The following is a 19,450-nucleotide window of genomic DNA, read 5'->3' on the forward strand; positions in this document are numbered from 1 at the left end:
AATTCAGTATGTCGTTAAAATGACAATGGACAAAGTAGCATCTCCAATGTTAATCTTTTATATTTCAGAAAAATGTTTAACTGTTCTAATATCTTACAGAAGATCTTACCTGTCTCTGCAAATATATTTTCTACTCAGGAAAACCCAGACAAGTAGAATAGTAGCCCTTACAACTACCTTACACTCTCAGCTGAAGGACTGATTTTTCTTCCTCCCCTGATTACCACAATTTTTGCAAGATTTTATTATTATTATTATTATTTTAATCCTGAGACCATGAATAACAAGGTTAAGAAAGATGTAATTTATCAGTTGAGTGGGACATCAGCATTTGACCATGCAGGTGATCTCAATCTTTCAGAAACTTTGTATGAGACTTCATTTTATGTATGTCTTTTGACTCTGAGTATTCATGCATTATATTTTACCAGGGTACTGATAACTTCAGGTGAGAAGAATACCTGTAACAAAGATAATCAGAATTACAAAACAGTTTACCACAAATACTTGCCTGTGCCTCTTTAATACCATCTTCAGCATTCTTTACTAAGTGTTGTTTCAGCCTTTGATATAATCCGAAATTGTTATGAACACTACTTCCGAGAACACCAATAAATATCTACAGACACAAAGGCAGTGTTTAATGTTTCACAAGGTACATCCCTTTATTATTGTAATCACAAAAACATGATTTTGTACAGGAATGTTTGAGTGAACATTAATCGATGCAATTATGTTTGTTTCATAAAGATCAGATAAACGAACTACAGAACATTGTATTGTAAAGAACAAAAATATCAGCTTTCTGGCCTTGCAGTGCACATTTTAGTGCAAGTATTAAGACAAAATAGTGTTCAATTCAGCAATGTATTGCAGAACATCATGCCACAGTCCACTTCAATGAGGGTCAGGACATGCAGCTTGTTAATAAAATGCTGTAGTATATAAAAAAGCCACATGTTAATTCATAAAAGATACAGTGGTTTATTTGGATGATTTAAAGTGATTTCACTGTGGAATTTAGCTTTATCCAGGACAAACTTATCCAGAGTGTCTTGTCATTTGGAATATTCTTCTTTTAGGCGATGGCTTTGGCTTCAGGTAGGAATGCCTCCCAGTATTTTATTAGCTTGAAGAAAATGGGGAAAAAAATCACCATTAAGTACTAACTGTTGGAAAAGAAAACATATACCTTCCTCCTCTTGTGGCAAACTTGTCTCCACTGGATGCAATAAGAACACAGATGCTTCATATTATCCATTCACATTATTACATGAAGCAAGAAAAAATACAAGTAGTAAATATACAACTTTGCTCAAGCAACAGTTATTATTACACATTGAGCAAGATACTACAGAATACAGCTACAAAGAATTTGTTTGCCAGGTTAATTTACTATTCTTACCTCTAATGTCACTTTTTTTTTTTTTTAACTAAACAAAGCTTAAGAGTTATAATGGAGTGAAAAAAGTAAATACTCCAAATACTATTTTGTGAACAAGGCCTACTTCTGAATCACTGAAAACTGTTTTTACAGCTTTAAAATATTCAAAGCATCTTAAACTTTTAAAAAGAGCAATAAGCATCTAAGTACTCAAGCCTCTTCAGTAATTCGAAGTACATACTTATTACAATTTATTCCAGTCTAAAAGTTCAAGTATTACTTCAGTTTTAGAAGGAGAACAGACAAGAAGCTCCATTCCCCATACCCCTAAAGGAGCTTCTCCCTTGCTTGCCTGAATTAGAGCTATGCAAAGGAGTATAGTAATAGCTAGGAAACTGCAATCTGTGTTCTCCAGTACCATATAGACTACAAGTAGTTATTTTTGTTTTAGGAACTGCTACACTTACAGCCCGTCTTTTTTTAACTAACCTAATATGTAACATTAAATATTAATTTGTACAAAACTTAAAATTTATCTTACCTGCTGCTGTGTTTGCACTAATGATTCTAAGTACTTGATAATAACAGTTTTAAAGTCCTTCACTCGTTCCTTCTGTTAAGAAATAAATGATGGCATTAACCAATTTTACATGGAATGTCAATATTATCAAAAGTAAAAATGCCATATACTTGGACAAAATTATACGTGCCTCAAATCTTCCCACTTCCTTGCGAATGGTTTTGGAGATCTGCTCAAAATCTTTTTCCCCTTGCTGAACTTTTGTCTCCCACTGGCAAAGGAAAGACATGCAGAAATGAAACTGTGTTCTCCATTCAGTTTATCAATATTTCAACATTTTAGTATATTAATGATAGTCATTCAGGAGCTGAAAAGGACCTCTTTGTCCTTTTCCATACTTAAGGGAAAGTCTAACAATAACAATTCCAAAATATTTTTAGAATAGGACATCACATTAAATGATGGTATCTCTATCACGATGACATCTGTAGATGACAAAAATATTTCAGTGTTGTTACTCAGGAATACTTAAAATCTTTAAGAGATTGTTTAGCAAAGAAAAAGGATCTCTAAAGCTTTATTGGCCATTCCCTTCACAAACACTGCTCTAACAAGAATCTAAACCACTAAGCTTCCTGTGACTGCCTGTCCAATCAAACGTAAGAGTCTCAGAAGTCAGTTCCCTGTACTTTCCTAATTTCTTCATAGAATCACTTCGGTTGGAAAAGACCATCAGGTCCAACCACCATCTCTGCCTGCAGTCATATATATGCTTATCTTTCTCATATTTCTACTACAGATAAGCTCACAATGCCTTTTGTTTTGTTTTGTTTTCCAGTTAAAATCAAAGCACACACACTCTTTTTTAGTGGTGACTGAAGATACAAGAGGAATAGAAAAGCTATTGCAGGTAAGATCGTAAAAGGAAAATTCAGATAAAGTGATGTTGCCTGGAGGTTTTGCCATATTGGGAGTGTGGTATTCATGTAAAAATACTACATGACACTAGTTTATATTTGTCCTTAGTTTATGGGAAAAGACATCCAGCTACACAGTAAGAGATCATTACCATATATGTTCCCTTGTAACTAGTAGGCTTTCTTTTGACTCTGGTTTTACATACCTATTAATATTGTTAAATTCAAACCTTTTGTGTAGGTAGCTATGAAAAAACTATTACCTGACACCACATACAGATTTAGGCTAACATTTCAAAAATGCAACTGTATCTGTTCATCTCAACATACTAACTGAATCATGGGAGCTAAGTGACCCAGTAACAGTCACCTTCCTCAGAAAAAGGCTGCCAGGAAGCAACATACTCTAATATAACATGTTCCTGTCAGCAATCCAGTGGTACTGTCTATTCATAAAGGCATTTTGTGTTGCAGCATCAATTTACGGTTGTGTTATGAGACGAACACAATCTACCTATTCCAATAAATATCTGGATATTTATATATTTAGTTTACATTTATCCAGAACCCCCTTATTTTCAGATACACGTTTATGAAGCCATATAATACGTCGTAACAGGATGTGCTTCAGGGAAACACAGCCTGAACAGTTATCTAATAACTGAAACAATACAAAACTCAGACAAGGAAAGGGTAGGTTAAGACTGTACCATTCTACCACTGCAACTAGTGGTGCCTGAGACTTCGGTGCAAGACTCTATAGGCATAGGGGACCCCATCCATGTTTCATCACCTCCAAATGCCAGGTTTAGTATAAATTATCAGTGGATGATGGTCTGCCATCCTATAATTCCTGACAAGTAGGAATTTTCACTTTTCAATACAATATTTCTAGGATATCTTTTTTTCCTGCAAAAAGTAACTCAGTCACAGATGACATTCAAGCTGCAATTTCTCTGCCAGAAGGACTACTACCACTGAATCTGGCAACTCTGAATTTATTTAAATGGAAGCAATCTTTCCACCAGCATATTCAAATTGAGGGCTTACTAACAACCTTCTCTACTCATCCAGTAAAGAGGAAAAAATTCTTAGGAACAACATCATTAATTCCTTTCACATTGGAATTGAGAAAGGATCACTATTTCCTACTACTCCCAACACTCAGGAAGTATTTTGGCTGAGGAGTCAGCTCACTTGTAGCACTGTGGATGGATGAGTCACATCAAGAGTACCAACCAACAAGAATGTGGTCACATAAGATTGACAGTAAATTTTGCTAGTAAACAATGGCTTTTTTTTTTTTAAGAATAAGACAGCCAAGTTAATGAGAAACTTCAATACCATATGCAAAATATACTGAAGTGCAGAAAGAACAAAGCAACTTGTGGTTAGTGACCAATGAGGAAGCCAAACAAAATAACTGCATAACAGAGTTGGAAATCTAAAATGATGTTCTCCCATTATTTAATGAGAGAATACTGGTGCATAATCAGAATGCATTAATGTTAAATAATTAAGTTGTCCTACCTCTTCAATTTCCTTAGTGAAGCATGACAGAAAAAGTGTATAGATTATGACACTTCAATACATAAGGTTTATTTTTACTGAAATCACACCATATATACATACATATATATGGCTAGATATGCTGCATAATAAAGCAAAACATGGGAACAGTTCTCCATTAGTTTTTGTGAGATTTTAGCTTTAAAAGCCAGAAGACACTCCACTGCCTACCCAAGTCATCTGTTAACAATTAGAAGCAATTTAACTCGTCCATGTTCCCCTCCTCCCGTTTCCCAGACTCTGTAGAGACAGTATTCAACCGCCTTACAGATCTTACAATCAGTAACAATTGTGCATAGTTTTAAGATAAATTAGTTTCAACAACTTCAATAAATATGGAAAACAGCAAATGAGTAAGTGGTTCTTAAATAAAAATGGTATAAAGTAGTGCATTAATGCAAAATGAATGAGTCAATGCAGAGTCTGACCTTCAAAATAATGTTTGATAACATTACCTCTTTTATCTCATCTTTAGCTTGCTGCAACTTATCAGGTTTGTTGGCAAGCTGGAGCTTTGCTTCAGCTTCACGTTTTTTTGTAAAGTGACCTGAGCATCTTGCCACTTTTGCCAGCATTTCATTCGGTGATCAAACACACCCTGTAATGATGAATTAATTTATTAAACAACTGGAATTGTTAGAGCTATCTAAATTTACAGTATGAGAAGGTATTTCTGTATAAAACTGGAACAACTATACTCAAAGAAACTCTACTGTGTCCACTACATCTTCTCATACTTCATTGGACAGCACGCTTGCACAGCTAAACACCATGTACAGCGGACATTCAAGCCTCTTCAGAACAAACACCTCCATGCCCCAAACTATTTTTTGTTCCTCATTCCACCAAAACACTACCAAAGCAAACAACGATGGCAGAGACGGGCAACAGAGAACGGGAAAGGGGGAGGAGACAAAGGAAAAGATACAACAATTTGGCAAGTTCAAAATTCTTACACTCCCCTTCCCATGTCAAAACCTAATTATACTATACAGTATGACTTAAAGTCCAATATTTTCTTTGATGATCCACAAATTATACTTGTTTCATATTTACAGAAGCTTTTGGCTATCCAACAAATATGGCCAAATCATGTTCTTGCTTAGACATAATAGCATATAGTGTGCCCAAATACCGTACACAATTAGTACCGCTTAAAGTAGATATTCACCATTTACATTTTTTCTGGATCCTATTAATCCAGAATTAAAATCCATTCTCACTTATAATAATCATTTTTATCATTGGAATAACTGATCACAGATGCATTCATTTTATTTGGATGGAACTTAACACAAAAACTTAGTCTCAACTGTGTATCAAATGTGCAAATACACACAAACATTCATTTACCTTGTACCTAAAAGTTTAGTAGTGGGACTTTAAACACTAAAACCAGTATTTTTCTTCGCAGTACTCACTTTTACTGCAGCAATGAGACGAATGTAATCACCAAGCAGTTCTGAGAATACATAAAAATCAGCAAAAGCTTGTTCTTGATGTAACTGATCTATCTTCTCCTCAACTTCAGCAAGCTGAGACAAAGCTCTAGACAGAGCAGTGTGGTCCTCAGAGTTACCTAACATGGCAGCACTTTTAGCAAAGGCAGCTGTGTTGGCTGAAAGTTCTGAAATACAGAAGTAACACTCAGTACGAGTAGCTAATTTCTTATGTTACTCTACAGTATAAATAAACAGAGCAGAGATCTCTGCCCTACTGCAACCCTAATTTCACCAACTGAAAAATGCAAGCTGTATTTCCTAAAGCTCATGATAAAATACATGAGGAGATCACATTGAAACTACGTTTAGGAGAAAATAGTATACAAAAAACTCTCCACCCATAAATGTTTTCCTGAGCCTGTTAATGTCACATTTACTAAGTCAAGAGACTATTATCCAAAAGGCCTAGTTCAGGTAAAATCCAAGCCCATAAAACAAAAAACAAGAAACCTACCGAGCAATTTCAAACCAACCTGAACTGGTCTACCAGTTCTACACAGTTGTTTCATGAAGCTGACAGTGGGAAAAAACCTACGTATTTTACCACCACAAGTGGAATTCATTTTTTTTTTCCTGGATATTTCTTTTGGACTGTCCTGTTGACTGAAGTACCTCTAATCATGCCAAATGTAATATATTGCCATGTTTTGACAAACCTTAGGTAAAAAAACAAAACCAAAACAACACGTACCAGCATGGCTGGCATCTGTGAAGCTGAAGATTTGAGCTTATCCATTAACTAAGGCAATTGTCTCATCAAATCCCATGTAAGCCTTCCTGTACAAAGTTATCTCCTACGAAGGACCTTTGAACACGTATTTTAATCCAATTACTTAAGAACTGAAAATGCAGGCTTGTTTTTAACTCTGTTGTTTTTGCAGAATCACCAGAACACCAGAAATGTTTGGAGGAAAAAAAAAAAACAACAAAAACAAACAAATGTCTTCAGATATTTAAAACTTACAATTTAAATACATCTCTAAAAAAAATCCTTGCTTCCTCAAATCTCCAAGCAGCTGCCAAATCAACAGCAATCAAATGTATCTATTTTCCATTTTCATTAACTCTTAAAATACTCTTTAATATTGAGGACATCTGAACAAATATTTATTTTACTATGGAGAATAATTCCTGGGAGGATTGTGAAAAAGCAACTTCATGTACTTTTTAAAGCACAGCATTGTAAATCTACCCAAACTTTTGTCTTAATGCAGTAAGGTAAAAAGGCACATTTATGGTCTTCCTTGCACTACAAATCAGAGATTTATTTATTTTTTTTAATTATCTAATATCTATTTTTAACAAAACAGCTGCACAGGTGGTTAAAACATATTAAAACAAACGTGCAGGCATTGCTTCTCTGTAACACAAGTAAGCCCAAAGCTGATGTTCTAGGATTAGTTATCTTTCCAGAAAAAGTTTACCTTAACAGTAGCTTAATGACATATCATTATGTGGACAAAACAAAGCAAATTCCTGTTTAAGAATTTAAACTCAGAGCAATTTTGAACCATGAGATGTTTAAATGGATTTATACAACAACTTTTTGTTTGGAAGGAAATTACTCTTGCCATGAGATCTAGAGATATGTTTATGGATGTCTACTGTAGTAGAATCCCTTGCTAGGTATGGTATTAGATCTCTGCAAGACAAAAAGAACTAAATAAATATAGTAACTTTCATGTCCAACAGAAGGGATAACAGATATTCTCAATAGAGATTAAAATAGTATACCAAAAGTGCTAGAGCAGTTTACAATAACAGGTGTAATAAGATTTTTTCATTAAAATTTACTGTGTAACTCTACTTAGTAGTTAAGACCATCACTATTTCCTACAGTTTTAAGCACGTAAGTTCATGAAGCCACATAAAAGCAAAATTACCTTTTCTGTGGCAGACCAATGCTTCAACACTGGCATGAAGTTTCTTAAGTTGCTGATCCAGATTCTCAAATTGCTGCTGTTTTTCTTCAAACCACTGACAAAAGATGAAAGAGTCAAGCGTTACAAATTAGATTACCAGCAACATTTCTTGTCTTAAAGAAGCAAATTACCCATGTACTGCCAGGGTGGTCAACTGACACAGTTAAGAATCCAAGCCAATAAGCAAATTAATAACCCATTTTCTCCTTCTACAGCTTTAAAATGCAATTGTTGAGCCTCATTAATTCATCTCATTATTCAAGTCGAAAAATCAGCTCTTACTGCATCCGATTCATTCATCTTGATTGTCATTTTGTTGACAGCGTCGGCAGCCTTGTTCACCATCCTCAATATTCCTGCTCCACTCAGAGCCTGGGTGTTAACCGCTCTCGGCAGCTGGAATTGAATGACAAATAAGGGCAAACAGACTGGTTAAAAGGATGGAGGTTTAACTGGGCACAAGGGGGAAAGAAAAGGATATAGTGTTTTCTTTAGTCCTATGTGTTTCAATATAGTAGAATCTAATTTCTCAGATTTACCACTTTTACATTCTCAGAGGAAAACTTAAAAATATAGACTATTTACTTTTATATCTTTACATTTAAATGGAACAAACAACCTACTTGTCCAAAGTTATTATGAACTAGCCAAAGGTCCTAACTAGCCACCTATATGCTACAGAGAACAATCTACCACCACAGGGGCAGTGAAGCTTAGATTTACAATAAATTGGAAGAAAAATTCTGTGAAGTAATTCATTATAATGCAAGATTCGCATTGTATACTGATCATAAAACGTTGATGTATTTTTGCTTTTCAATAGAAGACAGATTTCAAAACCTACGTCATAAGCATTGAGAGAGCTGTATATTGTTTAGGTATTCAGAAATCCTCAGAGAGTAATATAATAATAATTTAATATTATTGTTTAATTTAGTCTTTATTATTCAATTTAGTCTAACTACACTGTACAAGGTGGGCTCCCATGTCAGATCATTTACCTTTCATGTGCAATATTTTGCCTGTCAGCAGCGTTGACAAAACCACTTTCAGTTATCTATCAGTGATGCTTTTGTCAGTAGTGAGGCTTCAAACTTATTAGCATAGCTAAGACATCAACACTGGCCAAACAACAATGTTACAGCAAATCCACTATGCACATGTATAGAGATAAATAATATCTTTAACAATACATTTAGTTTTGTGAGAGGTGCCAGACTTTCACTGCACGATTGACTGAAGTCCTCTGTTCACAAAACACCTAGCCTGGCCAGCAGCACTGCAAGCGTGTTCATATTATCCCCCCAACAAACATCAGGTTGGATTCGTAGAGGCAAGAAACCCATCTCCAAGTCAGCTTAATTACTGATCTTACTTACCTATCAGTAACATCAATAACAGATAGTCACTGTATGCATGACAAGCTTCACTCAAAATTGGACAGACTGACTCATTTGAGAAGTTACTGTGAAGCAGACAGCTTTTGGTCACTATCAGACTATGTTTTATCAGAGGCACAGGCACATCATTACCTAAGTCGCCTTCTGCAATTCTGTCCCATGAAGGGTACAATCTAATTTTACTTCTTATGAATTTGGGAGACCAGGTCTCAACACAAAGAGAATATATTATATTATATTGAATATTACCATATCTAGAAATAAATAGGAGAACTTGAAAGAACTTAAATACCTCAGAACTTTCCAAGAACTGCCTTAAATCTGGATCTTGTAACAAGGTTGGGTGTTTTACTGTTCGTTGTAGATACCTATGATTTTAAAAATTAAAATATTAGATAACAGAACAAATTTAATGTGACTGACAGCATTGGAAAGTGTCCTTCATCTAAAGAACTGGTACAATGCAGGCAGCACACAATCTCCCTTATTATCTAACGGGGCTTGAACACTCCTGTAAAGTCACCTCTAAACGCTCAGAGGACAGTTCAGTCTCCATGCCCCTTCAGTCTTTTGCCTCTCTGCTGAGTGTTCAAGTCGTATTTCTGCATTCTGACACCTTTCTCCAACATATACTTAGGCTATGGGCTACAAAGAGTTACAGGCTAGCGCCACTAAGCAGTTTAAACATTCAATGAAGTCTCAGTCCAGCAAGGCTGCCACAAAACCTGAAACTTCTGACTAAAAATGATCCAGCCCCATGCACTGCACAACACAAAGTTGATGGTTTCTAAACTACTTTGTTTAAACCAGAAACTCCTTAAGGTGTGATCTGCTATACCTGTACGTTGTGCAGTGTTAAAATATACTACTTTGTATTTTTGACAGTTAAATTAAATCCTCCTGCTCTAATAATTGTTACTTTAGGCCAGAAAAAAGAACTACAACAAAAAAAAGATGAGCTTGTTTAAAAATTCTTGCACAGTGCAGTAGACAGGTTTTTTGTTACAGCTAATTTTGCCTCACTTGTTTTAGAATAAAATGAAGTCTTGAAAAAATGCTGATTATATTCTAGCTATGAGCTCTTTACTTGCTGGCTAGACTAGACCTTCAACCCCTAGTAGTTCTACAGGACTCATCCACCCAAAAGTGAAATTAATGCAGCTCCTTCCGTTTGCAATTTTTTGCATTTCCAGTTTATCTAAAAACTATTGAACAAGTATGGGTTGAAGAGTGAAATTTCAACAGTATTCTTACACTAAAAACTGCTGCAAGTTTGTCATAACTGACTTTAGTATTATGCATAAAGTGTCACATTTAGTGCTTTAGAGAAATGTAGTACTTCAAAATGTCATGGGAGCGTAAGTACATAATATTGCCAATTAAAGTGTTCTGACAGAACACTACCAACAGCACTTTGTACTTTTTGCAAAGCTTAATTTTTCCTAAGCCTCCACAGTGAATTACCAGACCCAACCCATTACCTTCACAAATTGCTTAAAAAGTGACCCTAGAAATAAACATGGAAAGGGACTCAACTGAAAGCATGAGTATGCTGACAACAAAACAATGTATTTTCTCCATCTGCTATTAGACATGGTAACCAGATACTTTCACTACCCTTAGCTTCTTTAGGAAGAAAAAAAAATTATTTCATTCATTAGATTGCTCAACTTTTCCTTGCTCTTCCAAATACTCAAAAACATTAAAGTTGACACGGCAGGCAGCCAAAGAGATTTTTCTTTAGAAATCTGCTCCTATAGAATCCTTAGTCCACGGGAGGTTACAAGTATTTCCATTGGACACAAATGGCAGTGTTGTTTGAGGGTATCTGGCAGACTTGCAGTATGTAAGTTCAATATTCTAGGGCATAAATTCTAGTGAACTCAATAAGGCACATTGCTTTACTGCCCACTTTCCCCACAGCTCTGAGCTCATTGAAGCAAATTGAAGCAGATGTCTTCTGTTTGACTTTCTGGTGCACATTAACATTCTGCTTAGGTTTAGGAACAAGCAACAAAACCTCTGCTTTTGAATAGCATTTGAGCACCATGGTACGTAGGTAACTTTCATTCTGAAAGAAAAAGCCAGTTAAAATTGGCATGATGAAAAAGTTGCTCCTTGCCAGATATGATTTTCATAGTCTTTCTGAGGGGGAAAAAAAAAAAAAAAAAATGTAAGTGTGAAGCCTTCCTAACGAGGTCAAAAATCCTGACAAGTTCATTCCCCAGTTTAGGAGGCACACTTAACATCCATTATAACCTGTATACCAGTAGAATTCCTTTAACAAATAAGTGAAAAATGAGCATTTAAAGCATGCACACAAGTTAGTGAATTAAACTTGTCCAAGTCGTTCAAATGAGCAACCCAGGGGGAAACTAGTCATCTCTATTATTGACAAAGCTGTGTGGAAGCATCTGCTCAGTCATCTACTCCAATCCCAGCTGTTACTCTGTCTTCGTCTCACAGCACCATCCGTTTAGGAACAGACTTATTTAAGGATGAACGACATGTTTTGCAGTTCTACCCCAAGTGCCAGAATTACTTCAGTAACGTGTGTGCAATTTTAAGAAGCAAATCTTGTCATATACCAGTTTTTCAGTGAGAAATAACTGTAAGATGGGACATCCTATCAGTATTTTGAGTTTTTTGAGGTTCAGTATCAGTTCCAATGTTCTATTATTTAGCAAATAGAAAGATATTAGTAACATGATTCTGAAGAGATATATTTTGATTAACATTGTATGTCAAAAGATGCATCAAACAGATGATGTATGAAGTTCTTGAGCTTTTGGAGCCCTGTAGGCAAACTAAACCCTTCCACTTTTGCTAATTTTCCCATTTAACTATAACTGTTGTTATATAGAATATTGTTCTCAAATGATGCGATCAAAACAACGGCATAAAATAAAATCATACTAAAATGAAGTTTGTATATCTGCACAAGTTTTTCTAGTTGCTTTCTAACATCTTTATTTATCCATGCCAACAAGAAGGGATGATGCAGTGTATCTACAGAAGTACCCTTATGGGGCAGAGATGCTTTAACGATATTAGCTGGATACCAGTGCTGGGTGACTTTTTTTATTTTTTTTACACAACAAAATTCAGCTAGTCACAACTACACATTGCAAGTCAGAGCACCACTTTAGTTTCCAGTGACTGAGGGTCTTTCACCCTTTCCCCCTTCCCAGCAGCTGACTTTCTATGAAACAGACATTTCTGAAATCACTTAATTCCTGAGGAACAGAATGCATGATGAAGAAAGTTCTGATTCCTGCAATCTCAATTCTAAGCACTTACCAGTTTGAGAAGAGGTAGCTATAACCCCCTATATGAATACATCTACATTTCCAGTTATTAACAGGAATTACACAAATTTCTACACAAAGATTTAGGAGCTGCATACAGCCTCCAGAATCCACCTAGGTACAGATGGCCCAGATCCCAGTTACAGAGTCCATATGGTATATTACAAGTCATCTTGAGGCTAAACAGGTTTTAGATACATATATTACCTTTCTAGAGCTGCTCTTCTTTTTTCTACAAATTCTGTAGATGAAGAATCTTCCTTGCCTACTTTAACCTTGGTCATGCCTTTGAAGAAAATGTCATCATATTGATTTTACTTTATTATTCAAAAATCATTAACATAACTGATACAATTAGAAGATAAAGCTCACCTAGGTTTAGGTATTTAAGTCAAATTAAAATGAGAATACTACTCTGGAACAGACAGAATGTAAACATTGCATGCTACATGGTCTTCTAGGAACAGTTCTGTGAAATATGCAATTTCTTGTAACATATTATTGTGGTTAAAAGTTATAAAAATCTTTTGAATTTGTATTTATTAAGACAATCTAAATGAAGATCAGAGTCTTACTGGTCACTCATGTTCAAAAGAAGAAAACACTAATAAAGCAGAATAAGAAAATAAATTTAATTTACAATCCAATTAACTGGTACGTTCATTACCAATATTTTCATTCTATTGTAGTCTACGTTCTAAAACTAAGAGGTTTTCAATTAACTAACTAGTCTGCTCTGAAAATTCTGAAGCATACAAACAACTACACACTGGATAGAGAATAAAATGTACATGGCTTTACATCACTTCCTCTGATGAAGTCAACAGTGGTCAAAGAACCATGACTAGAGTTCTTGATGTCTTGTGGTATGGGAAATATATTCAACCTTATAAACAGAAGAACTCTAAAACTGTGAGAATACGAACAGCATCTTTCATGCTAAAGACCCAAACTCAGACGGTTCAGGAACCAGAGTCCTACCAAAAACACCATGAAGCACTGAACATTCAAAATTATTCTTATCTTCTAAGACAGAGGAGAGGTATGCTATGATTTAGGGCAAACAACTAATTTCTACTTCTTGTGTATTTCTGCTCTATCAGTTCTGTACTTTTCAAGCTATAAGTTCTGTGCAGAAAACACTGAAAATTTGAATAGGTACTCTGTGATCAGTCACATGAGCAGTTTCCAAAGTTATTTCTCTGCCAGCTTGTTTTCTTAAAAATAGTAATAAGAAATCATGATTTTCCAAAATAGATATGAAAGTAGCGAGGTGGTTTAGATGAATGCCAAACTCCAGCTCACCACCGACTCGGTTTTACCTTGTTGTTCCACAGAATATTCAGTTATTCACCACTTGAATTTGTGAATAAGGCCTCAAATGCAGGCCATTCCCGCCCCTCACAAAAAAAAAAAAAACACATTTTTTGAGCTTGGAATTTCAGGCATTATCCAGTGTAATAGAATGTACAGATGAAGGTCTTTTGTAGAACACACATGACATAAAACTGGATATAGAATGTTTCATACTAAGACTTTAAAAATAAATGTGTGTGATGTGAAAGATTTGTTTACTTTCAGCTGTTTTAATAGCTCTCTGCTTTAAGATACCTCGTTTTAAATGAGAATCCCTTCAGAATTAGAAGACTATGGACTATATATTTTAGGACATAACTAAATACCACTCATGCACTGGAGGGGAGTCAGCTCAAGTTTAAAGCATGACTTCCATGTTCTTCTGGAAACATCCTATAGAGTCTGTGAGTTTTCCTAACTTACCTACACCTCAAGAAAATTTCTGTGCAAGAATTTGAGGTCACTGTAGTGCAAGCAAGCACTGGCAGTAAGTCCCACCATTTTGCTGACTTCCAGGTGTACCAGTATTTATGCTGTTTTTTGTTCTAGGGGAACCTTGAATTCAGACCTAGCTTTGTCTTGCACGTGAATATGACTGCACAGATTAGAATTTCAAAAGCACAACAGGTACTTAAATATTTCATTTGTATTACAGTACTTAAATGACATGCATACACACAACCTTACAGATTAGACTAGACTTACCTACAATACTTTTTTCTGGAGCTGGAGGCACAATGTAACCAATATGCATGTACTTTGTTGCTAATTTGCTGTGCAAGCCAAGAAAATCACTGAATCTTCTTTTAACAGAGAATTCATTTTTGTGAAACATAGAAAGGGATGTCTTAAAAAAAATAACAATAGTTTTAGTTACAATTTTCTGATGCATCTACTCAGCTATGATACAAAGTTATCTGCAAGTATTTCTTGCGCTAGTTACCTTTGTAGTTACTCTGTATGCCATGTAAGCGTTCATGCCATCCCCTGTAAGAAAATTAAAATACTTAGCCTAGAGCAAGTTACTTTAATCCTTCCATGTACTTTTTGTTCCAAACTATACATTACATAGCTTTCCATTTAGATATTAAGAGTTGCCAAAAGGTAACTGAATAAGAAATCATACTAAAATCTCACAACAGTCTTCAAGAAGTGTGACAGTCTACCCCATCTGATTTACTAGGTTGAAGGAACTTACCAACTTTCTCTGGATCTGATACATTGATTTCTATATCAAACGTATCTCCATTTGCTTCCTCTTCAATCTACGAAGAAGGATATGCCATATTTAGCAAGATAACATGTTCATATTATGTACAGGTACAAGGATAAGGGTATAGGAGAGGTAGGAGGAAGATAAAGTATATTTGTATAATTAAAATCTGTTTCAGACCCACCATCCAACATTAAGCGAATATAACTTCTAATACTGGTTTTAATTTTAAGCCTTCCTGCAAAAGCCTTTAGTATGGCAGTCCCTTCTCAGGCCATGTTAGCCCCAACTTTTAGCATATGTTTAACTTGAGGGTATATTATTATTATTTTTATCTCCTCCAATGTCAGCAGATCGTTTTTTTTTTTGAACCATACTTTCTCATTCCCAATGTTTTTGTAAACATTTAATCAAAGGACAGATATTCCTAGTTATTAATGGTATCAGAAACAGAAGAGCTTGGGAGGGGAGAAGTGATAGCTAAAGAATTTCAGATACTTGTAATCTGGCAAAATTTCCTGACCTTTTCACGCAATATTTCTAAGTTTGGTAGAACAGAGATCTAAGGGAACACCATGGCAGAAAGGACAGTATGACATGGCTGAAGGTGAGGAAAATAAGAATAAAATGCCATCTTGGAATTCATCTTTGGGAAAGCAGGTATCTTCAAGTCACAGGCAAGTCTTGTTTGCAAACTCGTTTGCCCCTGGCATTGTCCAGTAAGAGGATGTACTCTAGAATGAATGGCATTTGCCAATGCCCTGACTTCAAATGCAACGGCAAATGTAAACTGCCATCTTAAAACCACAATCAGCCTCAGCTGTATGCAGAATAATGCTGAAAACTGCTCTCTCCATTTCTCCATCAACAACTACTTCAGAAATTCACGTTAAAAACCGTAACACGATAGTAAGAATTATCAGTAACATTTCTATTGACCTCCAGTACAATTACCTGGCTAAGGAATTCTCCTCGTATTTTAAAGATTCAAATGCCTATCAAACTTTAAATGCCAAAAAATAGATTTTTTTTTTAATACTTCCCCTTACCAATGGATGGTCCTGTGAGTTGAAATTTAGGAACTACCATTTAAAAAATAAAAACAAAACCCAACAGTAACAAAAGATAACCTTCAAAAACCAAATAAGACATTTCCATAATTTACAATTTACTGGATACCTCTTCTCTGGATCTATCGAAAATCGCAGGGGATGTTACACTTTTCGATTCCATTCTGGGAGCTACTAATGTAGTAGGTGTCACAGGAGTGATTGCAGGAGTAGGTTCTGGTGAAAGTATTGGGTCCCTCTCTGGACTGTCCAACGAAACTTCTTCTGTGGCTTCTGGATAAAGATTTTGAGTTAGCAGATAAGTTTTTGTGTAGTTGATACAATTGTCCATCACAAAAATAACAAACTAAAAAATTACAATATATAAGTTTAGTAAGATCACCTGTAAATAGCGTCCATTTGTGCTAGATAATTTCTTTACATACATAGCTAAAACGAGATGTGATATTTGAGTTTCTCACGTATAATGGGTTAAAGTAAGATTAATATCACAATTCTTTTTTCATATGCTGTCAGGTAAACAGTCTTTTAAAGCAGTCGTGGAAGTCATTCATTTCTGTAAGACATTTTGTGAAAACTAATGAACTTTTTTCTACCCTACAGACTGCTCTGTTTCAGCACCTAAGCCAGTTTCAGGCTTTGCACCCTGAACAACAGCTTATTTACTCATACAGGCTGATAATCAAACACACCAAGCAAAGCAGTATGTTTTAAATGAAGTTTAAAATGGAACCACAGTGCACCCCCTCCCCAAGACCATAACTTATAAAATACAAATATTTTCAGTAGATGAGGCATTCTGACTAGCAAAACTAATTTCGTTTTCTACCACCTCTTTAGGGCTTACAACAGTTCATTAGAAACAATACTTCTTTAAGACTGTATACAGTTCATCTGTATTTAAAGAGGATCTAAATTTCTGCTCTACAAATCCTGCATGTGTTCCTTGATTAACTGGTTTTGACTGTGGGCAAACTATACACTTCTTGGGGGTAGAGAAGTTCCCGTTCTGGTTTACTTACCTAATACTGTGGTTCTTGTAAATGTGCATTTTAAAGAAGTTTAGATCCCTAAAGGATAATAATGACCACAGAACCATCACTTGATATGGAAATTGACTCCACAACTTATCTCAACATGCATTTACAAACTTCCCTGCAGGAAGTCCCAACCACTTGACCAAGCGTAGCTTTGGGCACTAAAGCAGATCCACTCCAGGTTGTGCAGTTACCAAAAAGGTTTACTATACAAATTTGAAGAGAGCTGTTCTTGCAGTTTCTGTATGCGTAACAGCTCAATTGTCAAGAGAAAATAAGCTACCTTCCTTGCAACCTTGTTAAAGCCTGGTGCTCTAAAAGTATTATTAGTATTACAAGTCCTTATGTAAGGGTTAAGGAAAAAGCAGTTTTAAAGATCTGATCTACTTTAAAATTTTTGAAATTGTTACACCATGTGTGAAAAAGTCTCATTTTGTATGCTAACTGGCTGCTAATGGCTTGGATGGATGTACTACTACTTGCTAGACAAAAAAATACCTGGATGATGGGCCCAAAGGGTTAAACGGAGTTAAATCCAGTTGGTGGCCAGTCACAAGTGATGTTCCCCAGAGGTCAGTATTGAGGCTAATTTTGTTTAATATTTTGTACTGGGTTTGCATGGCAAGGTTTTGGTAGCAGGTGGCTGCAGGGATGGCCCTCTGTGAGCAGAGCCCAGCAGCTGCCCCATGTCAGAGAAGAGCCAGCTCCACCTGCTCCAAAAGGGACCTGCTGCTGGCCAGAGCTGAGCCAGTGAGCGACGCTGGGTGGGCCTCTGAGAGAGCTGGGTTGAGGAAGGGAAAGAAATGATGGGCTACAGCAGCTGGGAGAGAGGGGTGAGAGTCAGCCCTGCAGCTCCCAAGGTCAGTGCAGCAGGAGGGCAGGAGGTGCTCCAGGCACGCAGCAGCAGTTCCCCTGTGGCATACTGTGGAGAGGCCCCTGGTGGAGCAGGCTGTCCCCCTGCAGCCCATGGGTCCCACACGGAGCAGATCTCCACACTGCAGCCCATGGAGGAGCCCCCGGTGGAGCAGGTGGATGTGGCCTGGAGGAGGCTGCGGCCTGTGGAGGACCCCCACAGGAGCAGACCCCGGGCCGGAGCTGCAGCCCGTGGAGAGGAGCCCACACAGGAGCTGGGTGTCTGGGGGGAGCTGCCGCCCAGCTGGGGGGGACCCGTGCTGGAGCAGTTTGCTCCTGAGGGATGGATGGACCCCGTGGTACGGAGCCGTGTGGGAGCAGTTCTTGAAGAGCTGCTGCCTGTGGGCAGCCCCCACAGGCTCAGTTTGGGAAGGACGGCATCCCGTGGGAGGGACCCCACGTGGAGCAGGGGCAGAGTGACCGTTAACGAGCGGCAGAGACGAAGTGCTGTAGACTGACCACAGCCCCCATGCCCCGTTCCCCTGCACTGCTCAGGGGGAGGAGTCAGAAGAGGGTGGTGGATGGGGTGATAGGAGGGGGACAGACACCACCACATTTTTATCAGTGATTTTGATGAGGGGATCTATTGCACCCTCAGTAAGTTTGCAGATGACACCAACCTGGGCAGGAGTGTCGATCACTTGGGGCAGGAAGGCTCTGCAAAGGGATCTGGACAGGCTGGATTGATAGGCTGAGCCCAATCAGATGGCATGCAACAAAGCTACGCACTGGATCCTGCACTTGGATCATAACAACCCCATGCGACAGTATAGGCTTGGGAAAGAGTGGCTGGAAAGCTGCCCAGCAGAAAAGGACCTGGGGGTGCTGGTTGATGACAGTGAGCTGAACATGAGCCAGCAGTGAGCCCAGGTAGCCAAGAAGGCCCAGGGCATCCTGGCCTGCATCAGAAATAGCGCGGTCAGCAGGACCAGGGAAATGACTGACCCCTTGTGCACAGCACTGGTGAGACCACATCTCAAATACTGTGGGCAGTTTGGGACCTTTCACTACAAAAAGGTTAAGGAGTTGCTAGAGCATGTACAGAAAATAGCAACAAAGCTGGTGAAGGGACTAGAAAACAGAACTTAAAAAGAGTGGCTGAGGGACTGGGGTTATATAATGTGCAGACGAGGACGTTGAGGGGAGACCTCATCACTCCCTACAACTACCTGAAAGGAAGTGGCAATCAGGACAGTGTTGGTCTCTTTTCTCAGATGAGAAGTGACAGGATGCAAGGAAATGACCTCAGGATGCACCACGAGAGGTTTAGGACGAATATCATTTAGAATTTCTTCACAGAGAGAGTTGTTAGGCTTTGGAACAGGCTGCGCAGGGAAGTG

General features: G+C 37.3%; 1 protein-coding gene across 1 annotated transcript in view; it reads right to left on the minus strand.

Moving 5' to 3' along the window:
- Window positions 1–638: 638 nt before the first annotated feature.
- Window positions 639–19,450, minus strand: part of SNX2 (sorting nexin 2) — a 34,321-nt gene continuing 15,509 nt past the window's right edge. The window contains 14 exon segments of the mRNA XM_035567021.2: window positions 639–1,129; window positions 1,926–1,997; window positions 2,095–2,175; window positions 4,846–4,928; window positions 4,931–4,988; window positions 5,812–6,017; window positions 7,776–7,869; window positions 8,097–8,210; window positions 9,507–9,582; window positions 12,730–12,808; window positions 14,584–14,725; window positions 14,822–14,865; window positions 15,077–15,143; window positions 16,271–16,434. Coding sequence (XP_035422914.1) covers window positions 1,079–1,129; window positions 1,926–1,997; window positions 2,095–2,175; window positions 4,846–4,928; window positions 4,931–4,988; window positions 5,812–6,017; window positions 7,776–7,869; window positions 8,097–8,210; window positions 9,507–9,582; window positions 12,730–12,808; window positions 14,584–14,725; window positions 14,822–14,865; window positions 15,077–15,143; window positions 16,271–16,434 — 1,331 coding nt within the window. The 3' untranslated portion in view covers window positions 639–1,078.

Source organism: Cygnus atratus, chromosome Z (assembly GCF_013377495.2).
Source record: "Cygnus atratus isolate AKBS03 ecotype Queensland, Australia chromosome Z, CAtr_DNAZoo_HiC_assembly, whole genome shotgun sequence".
Lineage (NCBI taxonomy): Eukaryota > Metazoa > Chordata > Aves > Anseriformes > Anatidae > Cygnus > Cygnus atratus.